Raw genomic sequence first — 22,972 nt, forward strand, 5'->3', positions numbered from 1 at the left:
AAAAGAACCATTCAAACAAATAGTTGGTTCATGGGCTTTAAGTCGGCGCATTGGTTGCGCGTTTGGTGGAAAACGCGAGTTGTATGTATTTCAAGATATCTATATTTTTTTATTACTCTTAGTTCTTGTGTATAAAAAATGCAATTGAAATGCAAAAAAAAAGAAATGAAAGGAAAAGAGTATCAACAAGTATGTTTAAATAATTTAATCTTAGTGCATAATTTAATTAACCATTTTAATTTCTCATTTATTTAGTACACATTTAATGGATCTTTATTTCTTAATTTAACACAAACAAAAAGAAAATATATATTTTGTCAGAGTACAATTTGTGTTTTCATTTATTCATTTATTACACTTTTATTCCCAGACGGGGTGGTTCATATCAGATATAAAGTATACATCTATTTGTATAAATATCTATCTGCGCATATAAATGTAAAGTGAGAAAGTTGTGTGGTAAGCAAAGAAATGGAAATTCAAATTTACAAATTGGCGCAATTTGCTCAACATATTAAGGGAAGATACATTATACGAAAACATAACATAAATCACATTTCAAAAATATGTTAGTTTCCCTGTTTTCAGTTTTCTTTAATTAATAGTGGAAATTTTAATGAATTTAGTTTAACTAAAAAAAATCGAAGTAGCCGAAGCAAAGCCATTTAAAAAAAAACTACTCCAAGAAAATTTAAATAAAGAACAAACAAACACATATATTCAAATTCATGATAATAACAGAGAATAATTAAAAAACAGAAAAAGAAACACATAAAACCGAAATGAAACCAAAAACAATCTAGATTTTATTGTAATTCCGTGTCTGTGTGTGTATTTCAGTAATTAATGTAAAAAATATATAAATTAAAACAAACAAAAAAAAAACCACAAAAATCTAACAATAAAATCGAGAAAAGCAACTTGAAAAAATGGAAGAAAAAAATCCGAGCAAAAAAATTGTAAAAAAACTAAATACAAACCTCTGAAAAAAAAAACACTGAACATAAAAAATGAAGGACAAAACATAAAGAAACTAGCGAAATAAATAAAATACAAAATATTTGAAAATATCAAGCGTTTTCAATTTTCCATTTTCTGGACTAAAAGTGGATAGCATTTTGTATACTCACCATTTCAATAATTAGTTCAGTTTGTATTTAATTTTTGTCATATGTATTATTTATTAATTAATTCGCTTCTCATAATCTTTATATATAGTATACATAAGTGATAGATTAAAAAAAAAACTGTTTCATTATCAACTAAACATTTTTTTCATTCCGTTCAAATTTTGTTATATATTTAATATATTTGTAATATTGTTTTTCTGGTTCGTTTTCGCATAAAATTCGATAAATATGATAATGAAAAAAATTTGGAATTTTTCATGGAAGTCTCAGATTTTCATTGATCAAATTTTCCGCTGCCGTCCTTGTTTAAGTTCAAGATATTGCCTAAACTAACTAACTTAATTTAAGTATATATTTAGGTGTGCGTTGTGTGTGTCTGTGTGTGTGGGTGCTGAACTGATATTTATATATGTGTGTAGTTATGTGTGAGTGAAAGTTTACTAGTTAAGAACTAAGTTAGGCGAGGGAGGAGATTGAAACAAGGACTCCTTCATTGCCAAGCTTCGATTTGCTCCCTCGTTCATCCGACCTCTTCTCCATTTCCTCGGAGGCTGTACAGCGGGCGGTGGGCGGTGGGCGTGGCGCCACAATGCACAGCCCCCGCATAAACCTTAAAGTACGATGCTTAAATCAGATTTGTCATTTTGTCCTTATATTCCATTTAACCAACACCAAGCGATTGCACAAAAAACCCGTTGTTGCTTACAACAAATTAAAAGAAAAAAAAAGCGCTAAGCTAAAACAGAAATAATAATGCAGTTTAATGTTACGAATTGGAAATCATGGTTTCCCTGCTATCGTAATCAAATTCAAACTCAAATTCGAATCCAGATTCAAAGTACATTACAACTAGGTCTTACAAATTATACCATCAGATACATAATGTTGTAAGATTATGTGTTTAGTGTTTAGTGTTTTGTTTGTTTGTTCATTTAAGATCAGTACAATTGGTGGTATTGCCTATGAGCTAAGATTAATGCAAACTATATATTCAGTAAATCATATTCTCGCAATTCGTTTTTCCATAACACGCTGGATATTGTTGGGCTTTGACTTCATTTATGAACAGCTTTAGTTTACGTTTCTCTCTCTAAAGATCCTAGCCTAGTTTATTCGAATGATTTGCCTCTTTGCAATGTGGTTTGTGATTAAGTAATAAATATTTATGCATATGGTTGGTGGTGTGTAAATATGTTAACCGCACTCATTGCTCTACGCTGTTTTTTTTTCTTGTTTTTGATTTTTGTTTTTTTTTGTTGAAGACAAATAAATGCAAACGTTTGCAGCTTGTTCGGTTGGTAGCTCTTAACATCTTAAAGCTAAATATTTTATATATTTTCTTGTAATATACGTAATATACGAGTGATCATCCATAATTTGTGTGTTGCTCAAAGCATTTTCAAACATTTCTTACGGCTAACGATACCTTTTTTTTGACTAACAACGCGGTTTTCCGAAAAATCCATAATCGAAGTAAACGAAAATTCAAGATTAACTATAAAAATATGGGCTCAAGTTTTCAAGTGAGAGAGATTTGCACAGCAAAGTGAATTGGGGTAGCGTGATACAGTGGCGCCTAATGCAGCTAGTAACTAATTTTCTTAGGGCTAGGCAAAAATATACATAATAAGCATAATCTCCAAAAATTCCGTATCCTCCGCAAAAGGAGGAGGAGGGGGGCAGTTTTCAAAAAACTTCAAAGTCACAATGTTGGTTGGTTTGCTTAAGTGGTTCGAGTGGTTCGAGTGATTCCTATATATCTAAAAATCCATCAACTAGTTGTGGACTGGCATGGGCAGCTGGCCGAGCAGATTGTTGGCGAACTGCGAGTTGGTGAACTTAAAGTGTCGCTTGTCGTAAAACTTAAGCAGCGCCGGCGAGAACGGATGGTTGTTCTTCAGGTGCAGATAGTGGACCTCCGGCTCGCAGGTGGTGTGGCCGCACTCCTCGCACACGTACATCTGTGAAGAGAGAGTGGTATATGTGGATTACAGATAGAATCAATCACTTCCCATTTGCAGCATCCCAGAGGATGGATCGAAAAGCATGCTCACCTTGGCTCTGCGCTCCTTGTAGGCGTACTGGTGCTGAACGCTATGCACCTTCTGGCAATGCGACTCCAGGGAACAGCGCTGCGTGAAGCTTTTCTCGCACAGATTGCACTTGTACGGACGGACGCCGGTGTGGGTGCGCGTGTGGCGCTTGAGGTCGAAGGTGTCATTGAATCCCTTGCCGCAGAAGGTGCACAGATACCGCTTGATGTCCGAGTGGCATTTCATGTGCCGATTGAGCAGGCGCTGCAGCGAAAAGGTCTTCATGCAGACGCGGCATACGAACTTGTTGTTGCCCGAAGAGGAATCCTCGTTGGCTCCGCCGGATGAGCCCATGCAAAGGGCTTCGGCGGAACCGTGACTGCTGGCATTGCTGCTTGCACTGCTGTTGCTGTGGTGCTGATGGTGCTGCTGCTGCTGTTGCTGCTGGAGGGATTGCTGTTGCTGTTGCACCGACTGCTGTTGCTGCTGCTGCACCGATTGCTGCATACTTTGCTGCTGCGGCGAGCCTTGCTGCTGCTGCTGTTGCGAGTGGTGGCCATGCTTGCTGAGATCATCAATGCAATCGATATTGCGAATTCGGTGATGGCCACCATGGGCATTCTCCACGGCCAGCGGGTTCTTAATGCCATGGCCGCCGTTCACAAACTCCAGCTGCAGATCCGGCGGCAAGCCCAACTGTTGAAAAATGCATAGAATGATCATTAGTAATGGTTACGCATTGCGTTTATCTTGTAGAAGGAATCAACAAAACTAAGACTAAGACAATCACAGACAAGCACAAACTAGTGGCAAAGGTGAAATACACAAAAACGGGTTAGTTCCTAGAAAGAATCGTCAGTAAACTAAAAGCGCAGGCCTTCAATCCAATAAACTAGCACCAAAACTTTTCAATGAACTGCTTTTCCTAAAGTTTCGTGGAATTAAATATGATTTAAAACAAAAAGCCTTCGATAATCGCAGTCCATTGAAACGCAAATGATAGCCAATCTCTTAGAGAACCAACGCTGTCCGATTTCCGACTCTTCTTCCGCACTTACGCGCCGCTGCAACACTTTGCTCTCATTCAAAACGGAAACGGTGGGCGATGGCGCCAGCAAACCCGCTGCAGTGGCCGCCGCCGCCGAAGCCAAAGATCGCAGTGTGGTGCGATGCACCGTCTTGGTGGCCGGCACCTCTGGCGACGATTTCAGCGTGGATATCAACGTGATCATAGTGGAGCCATAGGCCACAGCTTTGGCGCGACCTCGCAGCTTTCTGCCGGACGACAATGGTGCCGGCGATGGTGCCAGAACATGAGTTCCCTCTGCAGCTGCTGCTGATGCTGCTGCTGTTGCTGCTAGGGTCTCCGCTTCCAATGTCAGCTCGTCGGTGGTGATCTCGGTAATTTCGGTTTTGGCTTCGTTAAATGGCTCTGGCTTGACCGTCACATCCATCGACACCATCTCGACGAATTCCGTGTACCTGGTGGTCTTCATCAAGGTGATTTGTTGTCCCTGCTTTTGCTGCTGTGATTGTGTATTTAGTGGTTGACCAAATGGATTACTTACGCTTTGGATGAGTGGCTTTGTGTCCAGCAAGGCAGCTGCTGCTGCTGCAGCAGCATTTGCGTCCAGAAGCGGACTGTTGCTGCTGCCCCCGCTGCTGTTGCTGCTATTTGTGCCGCCGGAGCTGCTACTGCTGCTCATTGGCCGCTGCAGGTGAGCGGCTGCGGCAGCCGCAGCAGCTGCAGCTGCAGCTGCAGCAGCAGTTGGCGAAGGCAGCGACATATTGCTGTTATCATGGCCATGGCCATGATGGTGCGAATGATGCGACTGTGGCTGCTGTTGTTGCTGGTGGTGAAAGTGATGATGTTGCTGCTGCTGCTGTTGATGATGCTGCTGTTGCTGCTGGGCATAGATGTTGTGCTGCTGGTAGGCAGCGGCATGTTGCTGCTGCTGCTGGTGGTGCGACTGCTGCTGCTGCTGGCTGAGCAATTGCTGCTGCTGTTGTGACATCATGGCAGCTTGCTGCTGATAGCCGCCGTGCTGCGGCTGCTGTTGCATCATCAGGCCACGCGTGGCATGCTGATACGAGGGCGGTGGTTGCTGCTGGACATGCTGCTGCTGCTGCACGCCATGCTGCTGTTGCACATTGTGCTGCTGCTGCTGTTGCACATTATGCTGCTGCTGTTGCTGCTGCACACCATGCTGCTGATGGTGCTGGTGCTGATTGCTGCTGCTCCGGGCCATATTGTGGGTGAGCTGCGTCAACAAATTCTCGTGCAGGGCATCCAGCTGGGATGTGTTGGCATTGTGCTGCTCCACCGGCGTCACTGAATCCGGCGTTAGCGAGGGCGTGGACACCAGCTCAAAGTCCTGCCGCGGACTGGTGGACTCCTCGTCGTCCACACAGCTCCGTTGCAGGAATGAGCTCAAGTCGACGGCATCGGACAGCTGCTCCAGTAGATGATCTGTCTGCGAACTCAGCATCAGAGTGGCCGTGAACTGCAGCGGATCGACGGCTCCATTTGGACACTGACCCGAACTGGCAAGGTCGGACATTATAGCATCCTCATAGGCGCTGGCATTGAACTGACCGGAGCTGCCCATCGTTGCCTGGATTATGTTCTGCGCAAAGGTGCCAATATCGATCTTGGCCTCGTCGTACTCAATGTCCGGCTCATCCTTGAGTATTATGCCGTAGGCTGAGGGATTACCGCCGTAAAAGGGATGACCCATCATTGATGTTTGACCACCACCATTGTTGTTGTTGTTGTTGTTGTTGTTGTTGTGTTGATGATGATGATTATGGAATTTGGAATTGGATTCGTTATAGTTAGAAACACTGGCGAAGTTCAATAGATTATTACCGTCGAGACTATTGTTTGGACCACCAACACCGCCACAGTTGATGTAACCATTGCCGCCACCACCACCACCACCACTATTTGCCGATGGGCCACCACCTGGCCCCGATGCTCCACCACCTCCGTTACCAGCACAGCCTCCACCACCGGAACCTGCCGACATAATGTACGCTGCCGCTGCGGCGTTTTGCAAGAAATTCGCTGGATTTGCGTTGAAATGCGAGTGATTGGCGCCGGGACTCTGACCCGTATTGTTGCTGGCCGTGCTCTGTTGGCCGCTCTTGAGGCTCTCGTAGAACGGAGGCAATGCTCCCGTTGGCGGTGAGTTGGGTCCGTAGTTCCCTCGGCCGTCGCGACCGCCGCCCATGCCACCACCGCCTCCGGCACCGGATCCAGGTGAACCAGCACCGCTACCGGCGTTCTGATTGCCACTGGACGACCCGCTGCCGCTGTTCTGGCTGCCAAAGCCGGACGATTGAAAGCCCTGGCCGGCGGCACCGCTGGAACTGCTGCTATTCCGTCCGTGTCCGGCTGCAGCAGCCAAAATGCCCGGCAATGATCGCACCAAGCGTGGATTTAGCCTTTGGGATTGGGCCAGCAGAACGCGGGCAGCCAAAATCGTGCTGCGACGCCTTGCCTCGCGCACCTGACGCGCTCGTTCCAGGCGCCTGGCGTTCAGCTCCTCATCGGAGTCGTACGAGGGGCTTCTTCGCTTCGGCACGTGATAATCGATGGGCTCCTGCTGCTCGGGTCCCAGCTGATCCAAGGGGGGCAGTAGGAAACCAGCCCGGCTGGTAGGCAATTGGGATTGCGGTGCCCGTTGAATCACCGAGCAACGGACGGCGGGCGCGGGATCACGCGGAGGCGGCGGACTTGGTCGCTGATCCGCCGGTGGCGGTGTGCTGCGCAGTCGCAGGGACAATGGTTTGATCACCGGCAATGGTGGCTTCTCGTCCACAATGAGCTTGCAGCCCCCATCAGAGTCCGAATCGGATTCGGAGTCACTGTGGATATGCGGTGAAGCTGGCGAGGTTTGGGCGAGGGTTAGGGACAAATCCTTAGGCTCTTGGGGATACTCTTTGCGTTGGGCCTGGGTTAAGACCACGCCGGTATTATAGAATCGTGGGCGTGGCGCCTCTACGCCCACATCCACCTCGTCGTCCTCTTCCTCCTCCTCTTCGCGCTCCACCTGCTCTTCGTTCTCTCGCTGTTCTGACCTCTCAACGGACTTCTCTCTCTCGCTCTCCGCGGGCTTCTCTTTCTCTTGCTCTTCTTGCTCTTCCTCGTCCTCTGCTCGCTGATTTTTTGGTATGCTTATTGGGGAATTTTCAATTGTACAGTCTTTAGTGGCTAAAACGGAGGCGGCTTTGCTATTATTAACCAAATTGTTAACAATATTATTTTGTGCAGTGGTGGCGGTGTTTGGTGTCAAACGCTGCAGCAACTCGGCGGCAAAGTTTTCTGCAAGAAAAGAGGAGAACAGTGAATTAGCATCAGGTGTCCAAAATAACTTAACTTAATACAAACTATCAAACTATATATATGAAAACCTTGTGGAACCTAATAGAACGAGTGCGGGCGAAAAAAGAAACAACGGAAAATCACCGAAAATGAGAGAAGCTAAGAGTTATGAGTCTCCGAAATTTTTCTGATCCGTTCGCTCGGACGATTGCCATTTAACTGTAAAAAGGAACGGACTTTCGATTACACCGCGTTTCTTCCTAATATTCGTCCATTCGCGTGTGTGTGTGTATGGTGGGTGGTTGGAAGCGCAGTTTCTAACTGTGTCTGCAAGTGCAGAGTTGTCAACAGAGTAAAGAAATTATGAAAATTGTACAGCAGCTTGTGTCTTTAAGAATTACATACAACTTATTAACTTGAAACTGACAAAACTAAAATAATAGTAATTAACCATTACATTTGAAATGTTTTAAGCCATTATTTAAAGCTTTTTACTAAAATTCGTTAACAGTGAGCATCTTTAATTTTCTAGTTCGCGGCTTCCCTTTTCGCCCGTTTTCGAACCAAAGCTTAAAGCGCCCTCTCTCGGATGTTCATGCAAGCAATCATTCTCGATAGCGTTCAGTTGCGAAGTGCTCGGATTTGTTAAAAGTTAACTTAAGTGGTGTTTTTTAATTAATTGCGCGAATCGCCAATTGCAAGTGCAAGTGCAAAGACAAAACGGGCAAAGACAAGGTTAGCCGCTGAAAAAGCCGTCTTGGCTTTAAATCAAAACAAGTGCAGCGAAAAAGGCAAACAAGAAAACCAACAACACTGCACAGTAAGTTGTTACTTTATTGCTATTTCGATCAAGATCAAGGCTTTTTCGTCGAAGTGTGAGTGTGTGTGTGTGCTTGGTGGCGTGGGTGTGCGTGTTTTTCTTGGCCCTTAGCGAGTGTGTAATTGCATTTGTACGTTTGCTTCTATGAATGTACATATGTATGTATATGCATGTACTGTTTGTGCAATTACAGGAGTGTGTGCAATTACAAATGCCGATCACGCATTTGCCATCTCGCTCTATTGGTCATGGCCAACTGTTGCAGTCGACGTCGCATAAATTCTAACTGTGTAATGCGCACACACAGCAACACACACACACATGCATACCCGCATTTTCTTATTTTCTAAAAACAAAAACGTTTAACTTTAAGGTATTATAATACGTTGAATATTATTTTAAAATGCGAATTTCATGCCACATTAAATTCGAAAATAATTGATTGCTTGCCTTGTCGATTTAACGCATTTTACCCCACCCCCACCAAATGCCTGACATGCCATTTCAGTTTTTTTAATGGGTTAAAATACGGGCCACGCCCACCTGGTCACATTCTACACGCCCACACTGGCATTCTACACGGCTTCTACATGTAACAAGTTTCAGTTGTTGATGTGTGCGTGCGTTTGCATTGGCCATAGTTGTAATTTATTTTATTGTGTTAAGGTCAAGGCGAATTGTAAAATGTTGATAATTACACAAGCACACACAGAAAACATGTTTGAGCTTGAGTTTTTCAAGTTGAAAATAAAATGCGAATAAGGCGGCATTTGTTTTTCAGCTTGTTGTGTTTTTTTCTTTTTTTTGTAGCATTTTTGTGTGTTGCTGCGATGAGGAAATGAATTTCAATTGATGTTGTATTGTACAATAAAAAAGCAAAAAACAAAGCACAAACATTGACCTCGAGCGAACAGCAATTAAAACAAAGTGAGAAAATAAAAAAAAAAGAGGAAAATCACTTAAACAATTAGAATTTTTCTAGCGAAAAAGAGAGGGCAATAATTGGCGATTAAATCGAGTCCCGTATCTGAGCATCTCGCTCTCGCCAGCGATCGCGGGTTCAATGGACGTTAGTTTTATCCTTTACCGTAAATCAATTTGCATAGTAGCGCCATCTCTCCCACACCCGCTTGTGTGATGAAATTTAAATTTATGCCCCACTGAAATCGGCGGCTTCCACCGATTTTGTCTAGCGCCAAATGCGTCGTAAACACACGCAACAAAAATGTAAAAAGTAAAGAAATAAAATCGGAGAAAAGGGAATATAACAAATACGCAAAACGTAGAAAGGTTCGAATTCAAATCAACAAAAAAAGTGAAATACTTGTGCACTGCGAAAAAATGTAAAGACTCGATCTTCCAATTTGGTCTATAAAGTTTATTATAAAAGAAATACCATTGCACAACTATCATCTAATGAATCGGGAAATTGTAAACCAAAAATTCTGTCAAATTGAACTGCATAGGAAATTCTTCCTGTGTATTATACAATATATATGTACATACACATATGTCAATAGTGCATGACAATGCCGACAAAGCAAAGCATTTCGAGTCGAACCGTTGAAGTTGTCGTCTAGAATTCGTAAGATATTTTGTATTCTTATTTTTTCGCGCCCTCTACATACGTATGTATGTATGTATGTATGTATGTATGTATGCATGTATGTATGTATGTATGTGCGTATGTATGTACATATGGATTTTTGATTTGACGGGTTTGCCGCCTGCTAATTGGGTAGATGAACCCAGGCTTTCAGTATTCTGCGGGAATTTCCAGGTGATTTAAATGAAGTAGTGTCCCTCTCAGTGGGTGGGTGGGGTCTTATCAATGTATATATTTAGTTTCTAGTTGCGTTTCATACATGTAATTAAATACACGTATTCGAACATTGAGGAAGTATTTTCACACTTTTTGTGTATTATAATTTTTATGCGGGTGACACCTGATCGCAGAGAACCTGTAAATTCCTTATAAAGGTGTAACCCTTCCAGCTGTGGGCGTTTCCACTTGTTCATCGAAGAGTAGGCAGAAAGTCAAAAGATATAATATAATAATATTTATATAATTTTTTAAACATTTATGTAATGTTTATGGTACAGAAAGAGAGGGATTATGCGAGAGAATGGAATAGAGATGGCGAGGTTCGTCAAATTCCAAACGCATTCTGAGCTTATCGCATATGGAATTCCTGGCATGCACGACAATTCGATGACGGCACACTCACACACACACACACCCACATCCACCTGCCTCCTCCTTTGAGTCAATCGTTCTTCTTGTATTAAATATTTTCAGTTTGTCTGCTTTTTTGTCGTGTGGTTGGTTCTGTGTGTCTAATTGCAAATGCCAAACACGTTGACAGAGGCGGTAACGTTTTCCAAGCAGCTCTGCCCATATACATAGTATGCATATACATATATAAAGCTAACTATATAGTTACTGATATATATATATACATTTATCGCTGGCTAAACAATGAGTAGATCCGGACCCAAACTATTGAAATCATCATGTTTTTCATAATCATACCGTTGATCATCATGCTGTACATACATATACTGTACATACATATATTGACCCCAATACGAATAACATGCACCAGGTGCTGTTCTCTTGATTAGCTATTGTTTAGACATTTAGCAATGATCGGATTTGCCAGATAATTGCTATTGGCTATACCGCAAAAAAGAAGAGTTAATACAACCGCCACATCTCCGATAAAAACTTAATTAATTGTGTCTTCATTTGAAGTTGGCAGTAGTAAATGAAAGAGAAAAGTACAAAGCAGTGGAGCAATGTCAGGCCTCCATGAACTTTTAGCCAATCTTCGGCTGGTGACACACTTGTAATACCCATTGATCCGCCCCAGCAGCCACCCATCGCAAAACTACAAAAAAAAAAAACCCGAAACGATTGCAAATGCTGAACGAAATTTAATAGAGCATGAAACTGAGCGGAGAACGTTGACAAATGCGACTAAAAAATGCTTAAATGCTTGGCTTAAAAATGAGATGGAAATAAATGCAAGAGTTGGTTGAAAGTGTCATCGATTAGCCGACAGACAGCTTATCACTTCCCTGGTTAACTGACAAGTGCGTGTTTTCAGTTCTGCTCCTTTTCAAATGTCCAGCAAAGAATCGAAACATATTAGGGGCAGAGAATAGAATAGCAGATGCAGAACCCTTGTCAAGAGAAGGGTGCAAAAATAAAGAGGAACGGCAGGAAGGTGCTTCCTGTGATCCTGCCAAATTGATGAATGCATCCGTTTGAAGGAAGAGGAAGTTCGAGCTTCTAACAGGTGCTTTTTTGGATCAGGTCCTCCTTTCCCTGGGATCCTTTTCCCTTTTCTTTTTTTTTGGTTTTTTTTTATCGTTTCATTCGCTGACCAAATGACCTAATGTGCGCGCGTTTCCCCTACAAATTATGTAGTGTAGTGTAAAAGCCTAAACAGCAAACCCTTCTGTTATTTCTTCCCTCCGATCTTGGCAGCATTTAGCAATTCTAATGCCAAAAGGAGCCAAGTGTTGTGCCAACCCATTTGCAACACGATCCAATCGGATATAATCGTATATCGTATATTTTTTTTCGGCTACTCTCTTTACTTTTTTGTCTGTATCGAGATTAAGATCGCAGGCCCTCGGGACAGTCTATAAATTTATGGGCTCCTTTTCTCGCTCCCCAAATGAATTTGTCTCTAACGCCCAATTTGGCTTTCGGTTTATATTTTTTGTGTTTTTGTTTTTTTTTTTATTTTAGGGTTTGCTCTTGCTCAATTTTTTGTTGTTGTATCCTTTCGGTGTCTTCCGCTTCAGCTGCTGTTGATAGTTCGATTTCTAAGGGCCTCCAAGGTCTTTATTAGGCTCTTCCGTCTCGGGTTACCCACTCATTTCATCCGCTGGCCGCAAAACTTAAAATGCATTAAGTGCCATGCAATTAAGTTTTATCGATCCTCGAAAATCTGCCCATCGCGATTGCCGCTTGTGTGTTATATATGTGTATTTATAAACATGCCCTGTTGTGTCCGCGCTCCACATATGTATTAAGTATATGAATTATAAATTGCCGACGCGTTAACAAAATAATTTCGTTTAACTTAATTACGTTTTCTTTGGTTAATGCTCTCTTCCTTGGGTGAGGAGTTCTTGTTTATGGTTTTTCTTTACAATTTTTTTTTTTTTTTGGGTCTTTTATCAAAAGTATTACCTTGACATATATAATGCCTCTTTCAACATGCTTTCCAACTTAATATGTTGTATTTAAAGTTTGCTGCCTAAGTCTTTTGTCTTAAGAAAACATGCATAATACAAAAACCGCTGTGAGTTGGGTTATTGGTTGAGTTCTGTACATTTCCCCACGATTCCAAACATTTAAATGTTTCTGCCGGCGCTGCTTCGTTTTCAAGGTCGAAATTGCAACGAATTATGGCCGCCACTAAATGTTGGTTAAGCATTTAATGTTTTTTTGTGTGAGATATCGCTGTTCGTCATCATCAACGTTGCCAACCACTCAGGGCCTCCGACTTGAAGCGTCTTAAATTGCAAACCACATGGAGCTTAAACATTTGTACACACGACAAAAATATGCATACGAATGCCTTTCAGATGCATTTTCTAAGATGGTTTGCCTTTGGTTAAGCAGCTAATATGTTATAAGCCATTTATTTTTGCAGTGTGGCGAACACAGTTACCAACAAGTTGTGCTAACATGTGCTACGTTTTGTGCAGCTGCTAATTACAGTTGCTTTTATTTATTCGCTGCCAGTTTGCGATTGTTGTTGTTGTTTCTGTTGCTGTCGCTGTTCTAATGCAGCTTTTATGTGCTTTTCAATTTGTTGTTGGCTGTTTTTGGTATTAATGTCAATGCTAACCTTGCTCTCTTTCATTTGACTCGTTTACATTGCAATTTGTGCTGTTATGTCGCCGCTTAGACCTGAACTAAATGTGGCATTGACAAGTGCCAAATATACTGTACACGCAGATAGATGGCCAACAGCTAGTTGTCCTGGCCAGAAGGCAAAACGGGCAAATCAAATCACACCCTTATCTTTATAATAGAAAATATAGTTAATTAGTTATATATAGTTTCGGTTTCAGCTTTGAAAGCAACCCTATCTCAACCCCACTTGACCACATTTAACCCAACTTTGCAAACAAATCGGGGACGCACTAAACAAAAGTGCAACAAACTGCTTAACAATAATGCTGAAAAAAGAAGCTGCGATAAAGTAAAACGGAAAAATGTTTGCTTGCACACGACTAGCTATACACACTCCTTTGGGGCAAAGTTTTAACGCAATTGCGTTAAATGATTTGTAAGCCAATGTGGCATGAAAAAAATTCAAAACAAAAATAGATGAGGCTGCACCCTGTTGTTTTTGTTGTCACCGTGAAATGTTAATGAGGCAGGCACGAACTGTGAACGGAAAATCGCTTTTCGGTTCTATATTTGTATATACATATATGTATATGTACATACATGTTCGTATAGACTAGATGTCTGTTTTTCGAGAAGAACTGTGTTAGGAAGGTGCGGTTTCAGAAATTGCGCCAAAAAAAAAGGAACCTTTTGGCCTTAAGTATAGATAATCCTTTTTGGCTATAATATATTGTAATATTGTATTTGATGTACCTACCAAATTTTGCATTCCATGATCTGAAAACTACTTGGCTAACTATAGATATTCATGAATAGTAGAGCATAAGTCAGACATATGTGGCTCTATTGGCTGTAACAATTAGCACATGCACATGGACAGCCTTCGATGCTGTTTCGGTTTTTTTTCCCCCCAGTTAGTCAGTCCATTTAGTACGTCAGTCAGTCAAACAGTTGTTCAATTCGCCCTGACTGCAATTGTATGGTTTTTAGTTGCTATTTAGCATGCTTCTTTGTGCAACTGACACACAGACAAATGAGACACCAAATTTAGGTCAACGCATATAATGTATTCATTCTGAAAACGCTTCTCAATTGGCAAGTGTTCGTGTGAGTTTTGTCTACATCAATATTTATATTTGTATTGGTCAGTTCCACAGCGTAGCAACAACAACTGTTGCAAAAAAATAAAAACAAAAACAAACAGTAAACATTTGGTTGACAAACTCATTTACAGCGTTTGAATAAAAGGCTGGAAAAAACGTAACGGAAATTCATCAAATACGATACAGAGAGTTCAGCAAAATCGTTAATATACGAGTATGTATGGCGTAAAACTAACTGGGGAATCAATTGAGTAACTAGTTCTTTTTAGCGGTTTCCTTTAGCCTTCGAAACAGGTGGCTTTAATTAATTGCAGGCACTTGTTAATGAGACAGTGATGAACCTTTTAAGAAACTAGTTTCGGGCTCTCATCCCCTGCGTGCACATTTAGATTATTTACATAGGTGCTGTGTTTTCGGGAAACTTTATTCCTATATTAACTGCTGGCTAGTTGACCTTATTTGGTTGTATTTAACACAATGTAACCTGCATTTTCTAACTCTATCGAATTAAAAGGGGCTTAAAAATATTTTGTTCGGATTCATGTAAATTCTCTAATTATAATTCTCTTATAAATCCACCGCTGATGCATTTAAAAAAGAGAAAAAATCATTTTTAACCGCATCTGGTTGACCTTGCCTTCCGTTATATAGGCCCCCGATTACAACATGGTATCATCAACTGTCAACGGCAAACGAGCACGTTGAAATTTTAGCAAAGGCAACTAAACAAAAGCTGAAACAGAAAACAACGAAAATCAATAATGATGATGATGATAATGATGATGATGATAATGATGCTGATGATGATGCGCATCGCACCGTCAACTTGCTTAACTCTTGCTCTCAATATCGATTGCTAAATGCGAACGGAGAGTGAAAAGCCAAGAGAAGCGCTCTGCCTTGTTTTAACTGTAAACATATAACAAAACTTTTTTTCCAGGAGTTGGGTGACCCACATTTGCATACAGAAACAAAAAAAAAAAGCAAATAAAAAAACCAAAAACAAAAATAAAAAACGAAACCGAAACACGTTAAGGAGGAAAACAATAATGCGAGATTATGTTAAGCAAACACCCACTTACAACACTTCTTTGCATCTTCTCCCCCATTTTTCATTTATTTTTTTCGTGTTTTGTCTTTTTTGGATTTTGTTACAAATATGAAATTATGCGTATAAATTTTATTTTGGGTCTGAGAAATGAAATGAGCCAAAACCGCAATCAAAAAACAAGACAAAAAAAATACAACAAAAGTATAAAGTGATTGTTGTTGCTGTAAATGCCGCTCTGTTCATTATGACGTAACTGCTGCTGTGATTACGGACCCGGTGTTAATACAGTTAAAGCGGCCTAACCTTGAAAACCGGTAGATTTTTTTTCTTTTTTTTTTTAACTTCATTTCATGTGTGCCCCACTGTTGTGTGGGTATGTGTGCATATCATTTATTACTTGGCTTTAATGTGTAGTTTCTTGTCGTTGTTTGTTGTCCTATTATTATTATTATTATTATTACTATTGGTATTATTAGATTTGTGTTTGTTGGTAATTTTCACTTGCAGTCCGCCACCAAAGAAAAGACTTAGGCAACGAACTTGATATTGATATTGAAATATTTGACACTTGTCAACAAACACACAATTTGGGAGAGTGTGTGTGAAGTGACGACAACTAGATTTTATTGTGATTTTGCGGTCATAAAAAGTGAAAATTACCCAAACGCTTAGTTTTGATGAATCAGTTGTTTAGAGTTAGATATTTAGAAAATAACGGTGCTAATATTAAATAAAAGTCAGCCATGAATAAGTCATCTTCCTATATATAATACATCACCAATCTGTCGTAATTATGTACATATATCTTTAAACAACAGGTATAATTTAATTCGTATTACTACCCACTCGAGACGGTTAGTGTGGGTGCGAGTGCGAGTGCGATAAAGATGCATTTGCAGAGTGGTAGAGAGAGAGAGAGGAAAGAGCGATGATCGCATATGGCATCTCGACAAAAAAGTTGCATACAAAACAAACATCTGCATACAAACAGACATGCAGGCGTGCATGATACGCATACACATGTAACAACATATTCATATGTATGTACAGATACATAAGTCTTTTCAGGTCAGGGTTGACTTGTGACTGACTAAATGAATGAATGAATGACTGCATGAAACTGCATTTAGCTGCGATTGTCTCTCTTTTCCTCGCACGACTAGCTAAAGCATTGACAACTCGTACTATATAGTCGAAACCCCCTTTCGATATCTGCCCCCGCACCCCCCTGATCCGCGATATACGCGATATACCATATGCGTTAAGCACATTGCATTGGAGGCTGAGGCTGCTGCACCTCTGAACTGGTTTTTTCCCCAGCTTTCGGCTTGACAAACGCAGCCATTGACAAACTGATCAAGCTCACAGTCAGTTGCGCATATATCGGCAACTATATAATGCGGACGTACCTATATAGATCTTCCTTCTTTTTTCTCTTTTTTTTTTGATTTTTTTTTTTGGCAGATATGTGAAATTTTATCGCCGTTTCGATTTTTGGTCGTTCAAAAGAAATTTCATCAGAGGCCAAAAACGAATAAGCACAAAACCTTTGTCTCATTCGAAAATTGTGCAATTTACGCAGCTCATCTGCCGCAAGCCAAAAGTATCACAAAATAGCCCCCCATTATTCAATTATGCTTAATACCTATGGATTTGTGAAATTTTTCGGCCATTCCGTTCCGTTTTTCTTTTATTTTGTATCCGGAGAAATTTGCATAAATTGTAAATTTGTGTGTCGATTTTAATGGCTGCAAAGTGTGGTCACCGTATTTCGCATTTTCGGGGGAAATCTAAAATAAGACTCAATTAATACAACAAAATTGTATTTTCTGATTAAGTTTCTCTATAAATATTAAATCCATTAAGGTACTACCCTAATGCGGAAATTCATTTGCAAACAATCAATAAATAAATCCTTTTTTCTCCTGTTGCTTAAAGCATTCAAAGCATTTCAAGTGCATTACTTTAACGTGCCAAATATTTAAGCTTGGTTTAATTGGAAGCTATGTTAGATTAATTCGCACACTTGAAAACGGTTCGCCATTGAAATAATGTCTACACCTATCACGTTACACCCCCCACCCCCACCCCCACTCCACACTCACTCACCTCATCGCTTATTATTTTTTTGCACATGTTTATTTTCGGATAGGGCAAATAAAAACCGTTTCGCTGCCCGCCTCTCGCGCCTTTTGTGGTTTTTGGCCAGGCCAAAACGTGTTTGTTTTTTTCCGCCGATCTTCTGCCAACAAAAACGCAAATATTTCACAAAAAAACAGTTAACTTTTTGTTTTTGCTGTTGTTAACATCAAACGAGAATGAAAACGAGTTCTATATTACTTGCGGCCTGCGCCTGTGCTTTTTGCTGCTTTGATTACAAATGGTTTAAAAACGTGTTTGAAACAATAAAGTAAAAATTAAAAATACACAAAAATATATCAAACGAAACAAGTTTTCCCCACAGTTTCGGCCGCATAAGAGTTGATAATAATAATTTGACAAAAATTATAAGAAATTCTCAGCTCAAGCGATTTACAAGTTATTGACACTTGTGCGATTGCAGAAAGGGAGGGGAGAAAGAATCAGAAATTCACAAAAATCAGAGACAAGAATTGCGAATATATTGTGCAATTTATTTGTTTTGACTGCGCTTCACTTGTCAACAGAGAAGTCGTTTTATTTATGGAACGTATCCAGAGCTAAGGCATAGCAGCTATTAAAAATAAATTGTATACATTTGAAAATTTTTAAATTCGGTCTGCTTGTATATTCTCTTAATTGAAACACATGCCATATTCAATTTTAGTCTTTCATGCATTTCGGATTCAATATTTATAATTGTTTAGCTTTTTTCCAAACTGTTTCTATTGTTTATTTGTTTTTCTAATTTTTCTCTATTTCCTTCTCGTTGACTGCTTCCATTGATCTTATCATTGCGTATCCATATCAAAACAAGGTAATTCAATTAGAAGTAGTTGCAGCCCACGGAAAAATAATGCATTTTCATGCCAGAAGAACAAAGGGAGATGGGTGTATGGTGTAGAGGGAGACAGGGACAAAGACAAAGAAAATACACGCACCATCATTATCATCATCATTGCGCTGATCATTGCCCATGATCACGAACATATATATATTTATATCTTCCCGCTGCCTTTCGTTCTTTCTTCGTTCTTTTGTTCTTCTTCAACATTGCTCCTTCTTTTCGTCTTCTTCTTCTTCTTTGACTGCATACCAAAAAAAGGCAAAAGAAAAACACCCAGCAAAGGCGGACAAAAAAAAACTCGCTTCCTTTTTTCAAATGTATACTCTACGTTCTTTTTGCTCTCTTCTTCTTCTGCTGCTGCTGCTTCTTCTTCTCGGTTGGCAGCACTTGAGACCTGTTTTCTTGTCAGTCTCTCCCTCTCTCTCTCTTTCTTTCAGTGTTCCTCTCTGCCGTTTCCTTTGTGCTGAGTATTCTTGTTTGTTGATTCACTGCACAAATAAATCTCGGCTTTGAATGTTATCGAGGTGTGCAGGATTCTCTGGTTGCCCTTTTTCGCTTTTCTCTCTCTCTCTCGTTCCGATTGTCAAATATCGTTTTTGGTTGGGAGATTAAAAAAACCTTTAGCACAGGTAGTTCAGTTCCACACGCACACACCTACACATACATACACATAGTGCATTGTTTTATCAGTCCTTCGGCAGGTAAAACTAATGCCAAAAAATAAAGGTACGCATACGAGGGAAAAGGAAGAAAAAAGAGGAGGCGAAAAAGAACTCATTTGGACGGCCTATTGGAGAAATCAAGTTTGCTGCCGGAGTCTTTCGATTAAAAACTACTAAGGTAGCCAACTTGAGCTTGCCAAAAGTTCCATGATATGCAAGTTAATATGCATATATTTACTCAAAATATAAATATTCCAATTCTAGTGTTAATTGTTTATATTTTTTCAATAGGCCTGCTCGCTACCATCAGGGATTTTTAATTGCTACACTTGTTTTTTCTTCTTGATCAATGAGTGCTGAAACTATTTGATTCTAATAAGCTTTTGATAATGAAAAGGGTTACCAATATGAGGCTTGATTAATCAATGCAGAAAGAGGTCTCATCAGCCTATATTCCATTTACATATGCTCAATCAAGTGGAGATGCCCATCTAAACTCCAATTAGTTGAGGATTGGAGAGCGAATGATCTGGGGGGATCAAGCGCTTAATTGAATAAACAATAGAATTGATTTGATTTTCGAAGAAAATCTCAGCACTGGCACTATGAAGTAATGGGTTTTGGGTTTTGTTTTCTGTTACTGCCCCCTTGTCTTTCTCTTTTTGCATTTACCTTACCATTTACCTCATTTACCACTTGACTTTTGCTTTTGACTCGTCGTCGTCGTCTGTGTTTTATTTTTTTTTGGTTTTGTTTGAGATGGTGAGTGTTGTTTGGAGAGGGTTCGCTGAACTTGTCTCTGGAGAAGGGTCGCGAGGTCTTTAAGGGAACCTTTCGCTAACTTCCGCTCGAGGATTGCAACATCTGCGTGTAAGCAGTGTGTGCAATTGAACTTGCAGTTCTAACAGCTGCAGAATTTGCATGGATCGCTCGCTCTCCTTTATTTTTGGAAATTTCTTTATCGCCGATCGGTCGATCAATGAATTTCCTTTCGGTTATTTATTAACTTTTACTAGCGGCCCAAGAGAAATTCGCGGCATAAAGATCGCTGGCCAAAGATAGAGGAAAATGTAACAGGAAGTTATATGCTCATAACTTCCAGCTGTGGAGGGCGAAGAAACTAGGAGGAATTCTTGTCCATATATGCATGAAGTTCAGTTCAGTTCGGTTTGGTTCGGTTCGGTTTGGATTTCTCGGGCATCTTGGCTCGCATTTTGCTTTTTCTCCTGTGCCAATGTTCATCCTCCAAGGCCCTTTAGCATTTCACAAGCTCTGTTCTTTTTGCCTTTCCTGCCTCTTCTGGTGGGTTTCTTCTCTGCAGTCTTCAATTCGACTGGTTCTACAAGTTTTATTATGGCCAGTTGCCTTGACTTTGCTTAGGCCAAATGGCAGACGACGTACCTACAATGCACCCCACCCAACGTCCTCATTCCCAACCCCCAACCCCCATTCTCCTGCTCCACCTCCAACCAACTGAACTTGGCTCTCATGATCGTCATGATGATCTTCTTAGTCATTGTGTGTAGTTGGGACTTTAGCGCAAGTCTAGGCTGCAAAACCAAACAAAAAGAAGTTATTTTTCTGCTCCACACTCTTTTCTTTTCGCTTTGGCTGTGGTTCTTCATCTTCTGGCAAAACTTGTACTTTTGCGTGGTTGAGAGGAGATTTTTTCTTGTATCTGGCTTTTAGTACCTTGTACTTTGCTAGTTATATAATTTTTTTCGCTCATTCTAGCTTCCCTCTAGTGTGCGAGTGTGCGCTCAAGTGTGTGAAGTTCTTGGCCATGGGCACAGCCCACTAAAGCCAAGAAAAACACGAACAGCAAGCGGTAATTGAACAAAAAAGTGAACAGGCAGTGTGACCAGAGGGTTCTTTGGAATCAGAGCAGCATGAGAACACATGGTAATGGACAAGAGCTAGGAGCAGAATTATTAAAATAATACCTAAAACAATAGTAAAACCTGCACAGATTGATTAAAGTTAAAAATCAGAACTTCAAAGGGGCTTTTATAGTATAGTATAGTATAACTGTTGAAGGAAGGTATGCTATAAAACATTCTACGAATCAGATGAGGTCATAAACTACTGTGCAATTCTATCCTATTTTTTAATTGGTTCCTCGAGAGTATAAGGTTGCGAAACGATTTCCCTTCAAATAACTTCCAACACAATATCCGCAGAACTCATAAAAATTATACAGCGGAAGCGTTCATAATACATTTTTAAGTGGATGGGCGATAGAGATGATGAAGGGAACTTGGACGGCGATAAACCGGGAGGAACCGAGAACGCAACATGTTATTTAATTTAATAAATGTATATAACACTCTACAACACGCTCCGTGAAAATAATATATATATAAGCTATAACCATGAAATATAATGCCTGCGTAAGGGGCAAAATTATGAGGCTGCGTGTGAGAGACGACGCTTTTCTTGAAGTGACTTCGAGCTATGGTTGAATAAAAATATAGATATAATTATGGCCAGACAAAGGGCAGTTAAAAAACCTTAGAAACAAAAGACTTTAGCGAAAAACGTGGAAAGAACGCTGAATGAAATTCACTTTCAAATAAAATCGAAATGAACTTAATTAATAAAACCCGACCCGGAATCGAAGAAAGTTATTCTCGCCTAATCATTTATGAAAATTTTAAACCTTTAACCTAAGTCCAGCGCCTAAATCGAAATGACTTAATAAGCATGCTGGGCGATTATATAACAGAAACAGACAAAAAATAAAAAGAAAACTGAAAACAGAAAACGGAGAACAGAACCGAAAACAGAACAGAGACTGGGGAACTTTGGTTGGCTTTTGGCTAAAAAAAATAAATAAATAAAACAAAATAAAACGCTTACGAAATTCAATGAAAGTGATTGATGTCGAAGTAAAACCATAGCTCCGTTTTGGAGAATGGAAGATAGACAGGGCAGATATAGATACAAAGATACACTGGGGACGAGTTCGTCATGGTGTGGGCGAAAAGCAATAACAAAAGCTGCCCAAAAGTGTAGCTTGAAATTTGAAAAGATTTCCAGGCAATAGATATGGCACATTGTATTATTGCTACCCGATGTCCCATCGGCAAACAAAAATTGACTGACTGACAGATTTGTAGCAATTATTTATCCAAGTAAATTAAAATTCTTTGCGTTGTTCTCTGATATTTTTTTGCTCAAAATATTCCAAACGAGTCACAAAAAGCATTGTTGTCAGAACGGTTAAGTAAACGTAAAGAAAATATATTTATAAGGTGTATTCGGTAAGCCGTGTCGTTTTAGAAAAATGTAACTTACCATTTTGAACTTGGCCAGTGGCGCGTTCGACTTCCAATTCCGCAGGATTTTGTGTTTGATTGGGATTTGCATTTGGATTCGGGCTCTGATTTTGATTGAGATGTTCGAGACTGTGGCGCGATTGTCCGAAGTAGTGACGACGATGGTGGAATCGCTTGCGTGTGAGGCTCAGTGGCTGTTGATCTGAATCGGGCACCTGTCCGAGCACCTGTTGTCCCTGACCTTGCGGTTCCGGTGGTGGCGGTGGTTGGGATGTGGGCGTTGGCGTGGGCGTGTGCGAGGGCGATGGACCGCTGCCACTCCCACTTGGACTGAGGGGCGGCACCAAGCGCTCATCATCCTGATTCTTGTGCTGCAGCAAATTCTGCGATTCAAGCAAGCGCTGTTGCTGCTGATGCAGGCGATTTTTGATCAGGAAAATCTTCGGCATGATGGATTATCGATTGACTTGCGATGAACGATAAGCGATTTTACGAAACGCGACGGCGACACGCGACGAATTCAAGGAGGCGACGTATTGGTTATTTTTGGGTGGACGAGGGACAGTTACAGTGGGTCCGAAATAAACAAAACACTAATCCAATTGTGTGTGTATGTTTGTTCGCCGCTCGTCCACTGTGTTGACAAAAAAAAAAATTGTTTAATTTTAGTTTTGATTTTGTCATGAGCCGAGCTCAAGTTAAC

At 40.5% G+C, this 22,972-nt stretch overlaps 1 protein-coding gene and 1 long non-coding RNA gene across 11 annotated transcripts in view; one reads left to right on the forward strand and one right to left on the reverse strand.

Moving 5' to 3' along the window:
* Positions 1–1,862: 1,862 nt before the first annotated feature.
* Positions 1,863–22,889, reverse strand: LOC120455169 (transcriptional regulator ovo). Of its 7 annotated transcripts, none has more exons than XM_039641101.2 (6): positions 22,289–22,869; positions 6,033–7,490; positions 4,732–5,867; positions 4,222–4,653; positions 3,185–3,859; positions 1,863–3,091 (listed from the first exon to the last, which is right to left on the reverse strand). In XM_039641101.2, the coding sequence occupies exons 1-6, from the start codon at positions 22,716–22,718 to the stop codon at positions 2,906–2,908; spliced, it is 4,317 nt and encodes a 1,438-aa protein (XP_039497035.1). In that variant the 5' UTR covers positions 22,719–22,869; the 3' UTR covers positions 1,863–2,905. The 7 variants fall into 7 exon arrangements, with proteins under 7 accessions (XP_039497035.1, XP_039497032.1, XP_039497033.1 ...); XM_039641098.2 differs by having other exon boundaries at positions 4,222–4,686; positions 22,289–22,868; XM_039641099.2 differs by having other exon boundaries at positions 4,222–4,680; positions 22,289–22,867.
* Positions 7,950–22,972, forward strand: part of LOC120455173 — a 101,782-nt gene continuing 86,759 nt past the window's right edge. Inside the window, exon 1 of one of the 4 annotated variants that reach the window (XR_005616724.2) lies at positions 7,950–8,310. This is a non-coding gene — a long non-coding RNA (uncharacterized LOC120455173). The remainder of the gene's footprint in view (positions 8,311–22,972) is intronic. The other 3 variants (XR_005616723.2, XR_005616722.2, XR_005616721.2) reach the window with 3 other exon arrangements.

This window comes from Drosophila santomea, chromosome X (assembly GCF_016746245.2).
Source record: "Drosophila santomea strain STO CAGO 1482 chromosome X, Prin_Dsan_1.1, whole genome shotgun sequence".
In the NCBI taxonomy this organism is placed as follows: domain Eukaryota; kingdom Metazoa; phylum Arthropoda; class Insecta; order Diptera; family Drosophilidae; genus Drosophila; species Drosophila santomea.